Below are 8886 nucleotides of genomic sequence, written 5' to 3'. Positions count from 1 at the left end.
GATGACAACATTCTTTGCATGATCTCTCTCTCTCTCTCTCTCTCTCTCTCTCTCTCTTACTAGCCAGTAGTCGCTCTCATCACATCTATCACAAATATATCTAAAGCATATATATATTGAAGCAGTATACTATTCATATATATTTATATGGATGGTCTCTCTTTCTCTAGCTCTCTCCTCACCACAGCAGCACTCGAGCAGCAGGCAGCAGTGTTCTTTTGTGCCCTTATTATTCTATGCATATTTCCCCAGTCAAAGATAGATCTAGACCTGGCAACACACAGATGCAGTACTACTGGGCCACATGTGGGCATGGGGATAGGTCATGTGATGTACTCACAATATGTCTACCACACAAACATATGATTAAAGCAACCTTGTCATATGTGGAACAGAATCTTCCATAATATTCAAACTCCACACCCAATCCACACTGCATGCGCGCTGAAGCAAATAGTTGTGTTGTGTCACACACATGCCCTGCTGCTTGCCTCAGTAATGTACTACCATTGCATCTACTACTACTCCATCTCTGCACCCCCGGCCCTCCAGCTTGAAATTGAACTATCTGCTGCCTTCTTGTCTTGCTAGCTAGCAGGATCGTCGGAGTAGTTTCTTCGAATGAACTCGTCCTTCTGGTTTTCTTTTGTTTATTTGTTTTTGTTCATCGTCCTTTAGAGAGGAGGATAGTACATGCAATATAATAGCTTTTGCACAAGCAGTAGGCTGCCATATGGGCAGTGTGTACCAAATTGTACTGAAATATATAGGTCATGCAGACACAGTAGCTGGCGGAGCTGCAGCCTCCTGAATTGCATTTGATGCATGCTTGTGGCATGCAACTGATGACGAGTACTTGCATGCCAAAAACCTAGCTGCATCTATTGATCACCTGCAGGCAGGCAGGCAGGGGGGTCTAGCTAGAATGGATCTCTCATCTTTCATTGGGTGTGTGTATCTAGTTTGACTCTTTGGTTCCATAACATCTGTGCTTGCTTGAATGTTGAATGGATATCTTTCATGTTTTGAAGACTTTGCAAGCTAGCCAGCAGTACACAGGGTCTCTGCTTCAAACTTTGAAGTAGTAACGACTCACTCGCTTTCACTCTGGGCAGCTGGCTGGCTGGCTAGGTAGCTAGCTAGCTAGAAGTGACTGTGCAACTCTCATCAGTTCATGATGGTATGTGCATGCATGCTGTGACCAAAGAGAGAGGGGAAAAAAGGAAGAGAAACTAGCTTTGTTTTGTTTGGTTCAATGCTGGTTGAAAAGTTGGGGGGAGAGGGGGGGGGGGGTATCAGGAATGTTTGTTTTCTTGCACATTGATACGATGATATTAATGGAAGCAGCAGCCTTGCATCACCATCACACACACACACACACATGCATCATGCAGATGCAGCTATAGCAGGGCAGCAGGCAGGCCTGCCTGGGACTCTGGGAGGAGGCTGGGCTGGGAAAGGGGCAATAGAAAAATGCAGCTGCAGCTGCATTGCATTGCATGCACTGCCCTCCTCGAAAGTGGATCCCTCCCCTCCCCCTGCCTAGCTAGCTTTGCATTGCACTTGCACCCCTCTCTGGAGTCTGGATAGATGGTCATAACTCTCTCCATTTACTACTAGTATCCACTGTACTACTATACTGCTCTCTCTCTCTCTCTCTCTCTCTCTCTCCTCTCTCTCGACCTGTGAGATCGATCGAGTGCCAGAGTTGGGTGTGTGTGAGTGAGGTCTCAGCAGGTCTGGTGTGTTGCTGTTCCATGGAAGTCACGGGGCTGCCTTGAAACTTGCAAGCAGGCAGTCTCAGCCGGCCGGCAGCAGCAGGCAGCAGCACGAAACAAAAGTATCTCTCGTTGTGTACAACCATACAGAGGCAGCTATAGCTAGAGCCAGCAGCCCACCAGACCCGGAGAGAGAATTAAGCATGCGCGTGTGTGCGCACTGCCGCAGCATGCAGTGCAGCAGCCGCATGCAGGCGGTGGCGGGTAGAACAATTTGGTCACTAAATACCATGAGGATACGGGCCGTGCGGTGCAGTGCAGTGCAGTGCATGCTCGCGCGCAATTATCTAGAGAGCTAGCTAGCGCGCCACCACCACCAGCTCCTCCGATCCCTCTGCGTGCGTGGTGTGTAACCGTGCACGGACGGGACAGCGCCACCAGCTCCTCTGACCATCTCTTTTTTTTTTTTCTTTTCTATGCATTCCTATGCCTTATATATAGATATATTATTTATTTATTAAATGATCCATCAGCAAGCCCGTGCCTGCTGCCACGGACGCATCGGACCACGGGTCGTTGCATTGCCAAGTGTTCTGCTGTTCCATCACGCACGTCAAATCCATTCACCCATCCATCGACCGATCGTTATCGTCGTCGACCCGGCCGTCCGGCCGGCGACGTACTAGTACTCCCTCCTACGTGACGCTGCTGCAGCGGCCAGAGAGCTGGGAGAGGGAGGGAGGGTGGCAGAGGCAGAGGACGCACGACAACGGGCGTTCACGCACGGAGACTCGCTTTTGGAGGCACACACATGCATGTTGAACGCCCGGCTCCATCTAGTCCTCCGACCCTGTTCACCAGTCTCGTCTCAAAAGGACCCAGCAGCTACCTAGCTAGCTATATAGCTTGCATTGCAGGCGGCCGGAACTTAACGGCAGCCGAACGCTACAGAGCAAACAGTTGTGTCCCTCTGGTCCTGTTGAACCATATATGTTGTTACTACTAGCTGGCTAGAGCTAGCTAGATCCTAGTCATATTTATACTAATGCCATAGCAGTGCCCAGTTATATTAAAGGAGGGGATGATATAACTGATTAGTTATAGCTTGTTGGCAAATCGGAGCAAATTAAAGTTAGCATTACGGCAAAAAAGAGGTATAAACTAGTTGTATTCCCTTGTCTAGCTACCGAGCATGTATATAGTTACAGGTTTCTTCATGGGAAAAATGATATGCATATGTAATTAATCAGTAGTCTCATCTCTTTCTCTTTTTTTTTCAAACTAATAAAATACTAGAAAAAGGCACCAACTGTCATCTCTATTTCAAATAACTAAATGCTGAAATTATTTCATCTGGTGGGGTCGAGACCGAAGCCACATCCTGGTCGCCCCCCCGCGTCGAGCGACTCGGGCACCCCTGCAACCCTAGCCGCCATCGGGAGCCTCTCCCTATCGCGCCGCTGCCTGTGTGGGCTGTCGGAAAGTCCGGCCTTTCGCGGGGAGGGCGGCGTGGGGCCTCTCTGGCTCCCACCAGCGTAGCTGGGCAGGCGTGGCCGCCAAGGTCGCCATGGGATGGCTTGCTGGCGTGGCGATGCTCCATGGCGCGGGAGCAGCCCGCGCCGTACAAGATCGCCTAGTACGGTGAGCACACATGCAGGGCCACATGGCAGCTAGGAGGAGTGGCAACGACAACCCCTCCCATCATCGTCGACCTCGGCTCCAGCTCCTGGGGATCCGCGAACACCATTAGAGGCTCGCCGTCGCCGGCCTCGATGTCATAGGGAGGTTGATCGTCGGCGGCGGCGTCCAAGGTCTGCCATTCCTTCTTGCTGCCTCAGCGTCGCAAAAGCTTGGGAACCTCCGGATTCAGCTTGCCTCCATCCAATCTCGGCACCAGTGTCGCTCTTGTCGCCTCTAGGGTGACTCGGGTTGAATTGTTGCCGGTGCCGCCGCACACATGCGTTGGGGAGGAGCAACGACACGAGCTCAGAGGTGGATATCCCGATCCAGCACAGCACAGGCTCCGGTTTTCCCGTCGGCGGCGTCCATGTTCCATGTACCATTGCCCTCCACCGACTCCCACCCCTGTTCCCCACCTCGCCGCCGTCGGAGTTGCTGGCCCAAGGGCTACAACTAGGAAGGTGGCAGTGGGCAACCCCAGGCGCCTCTGCTTCGTCGGTGCTCTCCTTGTTGGTAGGGGTGCTAAATCTTATGTCGGGTCGGTGAATATCTGCCTCTACTACTTTCCCCCCTTCGAGGCTTCTCCCCTCGAGCGACGTTGGATGATAGCAAGCGAAGCCTGGATTCTCTATAGCGGTGTCGTTGCTAGCTCGAAGGGAGATTGTCGTTTTCTAACGTTGTAGTGGTCGTTGTGCATCCTATCTCTCTTAGTCCCCGCTCGCGTTTGCGTGGCCCCTCACCTAAAGGGTCACACGACAACAGAGCGGCGTAGCTACGAGGGATGTGGTTGTGCGATGGCTCTGTGCCCCGACAAGTATGTTATTCGGTGGTGGTGCTTGGCGTCGATCGACGGTCATTCTGGTCATTCTAGCCTGTGTCAAGTTGCGTGATCTCATCTTATGGTCGTAGCTCTTGGCTGCGTGGCCATTGACACCTCTGCTTCGTCATCTGTCTCCTGTTGATGTTGACATCAATCTTATGCCAGGTGGACTCATGATCTCGCCTTCCCTCCTTAGAGGCTTCCTACTCTTTTAAGGGCGTATAATGACAGTTTATGGTGCTTGGATGTGCTGCTCGTCATCAACTAGAAGGGGATGGTGGTTCTTCGGCAAGCTTCGATTGGCGTGCTCTTAGTCCTCACTCAGTTGGGCGGTCTCTCATCCCTTCAAGGAATTCCTGTTTTGATGGTTCTAAGAGTTTGGTGACCCAAGTAATTAACAAGCATGCCGGTTTGAGGAACCACAAATGTATTTTACTCTTAATAATACTATATATACACACTAGCTATAGCTACTTGATCTCCTCCAAGCAACACGTATGCCCTAGTAGGCAGCAATTATAATAAGTATACGGGGAGTGACACCGCGAGGGTAATGCCAAAAGAACGGCCTAGATAGCTAGCAAGTAGCGATGCAAAGCCAAAGCCTCTCTCTCTCTCTCTCTCTCTCTCTCTCTCTCAGCTGCTGGCCGACCATCTTCTTCTGATCTTCTCTCCAACAGCAGCTAGCTAGCGAGTAGCGACGCACTGGACTGGAGCACTGCTCCTGCACAGATATCCATGCATATGCATATATAATGATGAGTGAGAGAGAGAGCGCTCTGCTGGATGGCCGTCCTCTGGCTAGCTGATGCTAGGGCAGTGAGAGAGAGAGAGAGAGGCCTGTGGGTGGGTGGGGAAGAAGAGAGGCAGCAGCGGTCCAGGTCGTCCAGGCACAGACAGTGGCCGGCTGACCCACACACACGAGAGAGAATATTTGAAGGGAGGAGGTGGAAGGAGCTGAGCCTGACTGAGCTCGTGGGGTGGGGGTGTGGTGTGGGTGCATAGTGTAGTACGTGTGTGTGCGGTCATATGTGTGCGAGTGCGAGACAGTGAGACTGGAGATAGGGCTAAAGAGCGGCAGCCTTTAATTCCTCTCTAGCTCGCAGTCTCGCACACAACACATCACATACCCGGCCGGCCCTCTCTTTCTCCCCCTGCCCGCAGGCTGAGCTCCCCCATAGTTACTAGCTAGCTTATATTGCATATCTCCTCCCCCTCCTCCGTCCTCGCTAGCTCGTGTTCTTCTTCCTCTCATCTTTTGCTTGTCCTCCATTCCATCGATCTCCTATTCCTGTGCCGACCGCGAGGCCATCGTCAAAGAGAAACACAGAGCGGGTCGGGGACTCTCGGGGAGTCGGGGGAGGCTGCTAGTGCTAGCTAGCTCGACCATATACAGTTTGTGGGCGCGGCCGGGCGGGCAACAAGCTGCTAAGGTACCAGCATACCACCCATCTCCATGGCTTTCCTGGTGGAGCGGTGCGGCGAGATGGTGGTGTCGATGGAGAGCCCGCACGCGAAGCCGGTGCCGGCGCCGTTCCTGACCAAGACGTACCAGCTGGTGGACGACCCCTGCACCGACCACATCGTGTCGTGGGGCGACGACGACACCACCTTCGTCGTGTGGCGCCCGCCCGAGTTCGCCCGCGACCTCCTCCCAAACTACTTCAAGCACAACAACTTCTCCAGCTTCGTCAGGCAGCTCAACACCTATGTACGTACGTAGTAGTATTACATTACATACACATAATGCATTGCATTGCATTGCATTGTACTGCATGCATGGTTTCAGTTCCCTTGCTCGATCTTGTTTGTTTCCTGCTAGCTCTACAATGTGACAAGATATCACAAGCAAAAAGTTCTCTCTTTTTTTTTCTCGTCGGATTTTATTTATTGGTTGTTGGACTACTGTGTGTGTGGATGAATATACGGCAGGCACAGGCATTGGTGTGACCTGCCAACGACTAGCTAGCCAATCGGTTGGTTGCATGCATTCATGCTCCCCTCTCTGTGACAGGCAGATATGTATGTAGCATGCAGCATTTAATTTGTGTGGTTTGCATTTGGGTAGAGAAGAGGGAAGAGCACACGACCGCATGTGTGTGCGCCCGCACCAGCCGTTCGTTCCGCATGCGGGCCCGTCCCGTGTTCCTGGGCCATAGAGTTCGCGTGATGCTTGCGTCGCCCGCGCCGTGGAGCTAGCTCTCTTCTTCTTCGTCTCCGACGGGACTTAGAAAGGGGGGTCGGAGGAGGTAGCTAGCTAGATCCGACGGCGTGGACGAGAGAGAGATGGCAGCGAGCTTAGGCAGAGGTAAAGGAACTTAGAAAGGGGGGGTTCGTGATGCCGCCGGAGCAGGTGGAGGAGGAGACAGTCCGACAGACAGGGCTGGAGAGGTGATGGCGACCATGGCTATGGCGCGGGGGAGGAGGAGGAAGGAAGAGGTCGCCACGAGCACGCCGTGGTCGCGACAGTGGTGGCCACATCCATTCGGCTTTCTGGTTGCTGTTGACTTGTTGAAAGGGACTTCATTCACTTGCATTATTACTTCGAGAGTAAAGGATATATACATGCATACAAGGTTTAATTTACAGCCTTTAATTTCATAACAACAGTCAAAAGATCTTTTGTGTGTGCGTGTGTGTGTTTGATTTTGTGCCAAGATAGATACAGTACTGTTTGGGTACTAGAAGAATCTCATCAGCCTTCGTGTGCGCTAGTCTCATTCCCAATCATTGGGAGAGGAGAGGAGAGGATTGTGCACAACGAAATTAAAAGAGAGGAGAGAAATATATACCCTATGGTATTCTGTGCCAAGCAGTCGTATATACCCTTATACCTGTAGTACCATGCATTAGCACCACAACACACGCGTGACATGACTAGCAGCGCTGAGCTGACTACACAGCAGTACAGTGGCACACACAGCTGCAGCAGCACTGATCTGATGAGCATCGTCCATCGTCATGGACACCACGTACTGGCGTACGTCTCTCTCTCTCTCTTCGCATTGCTAGCTAGATGATGCATGTGCACGTACATCTGCCATGCATGGTCGTAGCCGCAATTGCAATGTGTGCTGTTGTGCAACAGTGTCGTCGTCGATCTCTGATCTCATGGAAAAGAATGCTAGCTAATAACACAACTTGATCACTGTAAGAAAGGAAATGCTGAATTTTTTCTCTTTGGTTTGCTGTTGCTGTTGTTGTTGGCTGATGCAGGGCTTCAGGAAGATAGTGGCGGACAGGTGGGAGTTCGCCAACGAGTTCTTCAGGAAGGGCGCCAAGCACCTCCTCGCCGAGATCCACCGGAGGAAGTCGTCGCAGCCGCTGCCGACGCCGCTGCCGCCGCACCAGCCCTACCACCACCACCACCACCATCTCCACCACCACCTCAGCCCGTTCTCCCCGCCGCCGCTGGCACAGCCGGTGCCGTCGTACCACCACCACCACTTCCAAGAAGAGCCCATCGCCACCGCCACCGCGCCGCACGGCGGTGCTCAAGCCGCCGCCGCCGGCGGCAACAATGAAGGCAGCGGCGCCGGCTCCGGCGGGGACTTTCTGGCCGCGCTGTCGGAGGACAACCGGCAGCTGCGGCGGCGCAACTCGCTGCTGCTGTCGGAGCTGGCGCACATGAAGAAGCTCTACAACGACATCATCTACTTCCTGCAGAACCACGTGGCCCCGGTGACGAGCCCCTCGTCGGCGGCGCACGCGTCCCTGCCCAGCGCCGGCGGCGGCGGCGCCGCGGCGTCCTCCTGCAGGCTAATGGAGCTGGACCCGGCGGACTCCCCATCCCCGCCGCGGCGGCCGGAGGCGGACGACGGCACGGACACGGTGAAGCTGTTCGGCGTGGCCCTGCAGGGCAAGAAGAAGAAGCGGGCGCACCAGGAGGATGGGGACGACGGCAACCATGAGCAGGGAAGCAGCGACGTCTAGCCGCCGGCCGGCTTGCATTGCTAGCTCTCTCGTTCGTGTACATACAGAGATCAGATCAGAGAGTAGTAGTTTGCCTCGCTAGCTAGGCTAGGCTAGGCTTTGGTAATTTTCTTCTGAGTGCGTACTGAAATTAATGTGCAAGAGCGAAGTGTTTGTCTGAGTAAAACTAACAAGAATCTACGGATGCGTGCATGGAAGCTAAGCTAGATGCAGAGGCTTGCACCACCTTCTCAATTCGCAATCGCAACAAGTTCTTCCTCGCCGCGGATGGGAATACTATACGGAATGGAGTGTGCATTACTGCTCCTCTAGCTTAGCACCCAGTAATCTTTTGTTTTGAACACACATGAAGACAAAGAAACCAACTGAACGAAGGAACATGGTGTATATAAGAGCAGTCATATCTGAACTCTGAAGCCAATCAGTTTTCATGCTCAGATTCAGACACCATCTGCTTTTGCTGTTCCCCTTCTGTCAAGCTCTCAAGCCATATATATAGTTCATGCATCCATCTCAAGCTATTATGTCATCTCATAGATGGTAAGTGCTTGGTCATCTTTGCGAAACCACTAAGATCAGTGATCCAGTTGGAACTAAGAAGTATCTACCTAGGAACACAAAACAGCTGCCGTCAGTCATGTATAAACCGTACCGGTTCCTGCCGCTGCCAGTCTTTGGTATTCTTCTTCGGATCATCACAGAGATCAAGATCTTTATCGAACTCTTTCACTGTCT

The 8886-nt window shown here is 52.6% G+C and overlaps 1 protein-coding gene across 1 annotated transcript; it reads left to right on the top strand.

The window, feature by feature from the left end:
- Nucleotides 1-5022: 5022 nt before the first annotated feature.
- On the top strand, nt 5023-8375 carry LOC100277279 (uncharacterized). The gene is made up of 2 exons (NM_001150893.2): nt 5023-5929; nt 7435-8375. The coding sequence occupies exons 1-2, from the start codon at nt 5675-5677 to the stop codon at nt 8149-8151; spliced, it is 972 nt and encodes a 323-aa protein (NP_001144365.2). The 5' UTR covers nt 5023-5674; the 3' UTR covers nt 8152-8375.
- Nucleotides 8376-8886: the final 511 nt, after the last annotated feature.

Source organism: Zea mays, chromosome 7, assembly GCF_902167145.1.
Source record: "Zea mays cultivar B73 chromosome 7, Zm-B73-REFERENCE-NAM-5.0, whole genome shotgun sequence".
Taxonomy (NCBI): domain Eukaryota; kingdom Viridiplantae; phylum Streptophyta; class Magnoliopsida; order Poales; family Poaceae; genus Zea; species Zea mays.
This window is presented reverse-complemented; position numbering and strand designations above follow the sequence as displayed.

Coding starts and splice junctions, on each gene's coding strand:
- LOC100277279 (NM_001150893.2), top strand. CDS start 5,675: ATGGCTTTCCTGGTGGAGCGGTGCGGCGAGATGGTGGTGTCGATGGAG. Junction 5,930..7,434: donor TCAGGCAGCTCAACACCTAT/GTACGTACGTAG, acceptor TGGCTGATGCAG/GGCTTCAGGAAGATAGTGGC.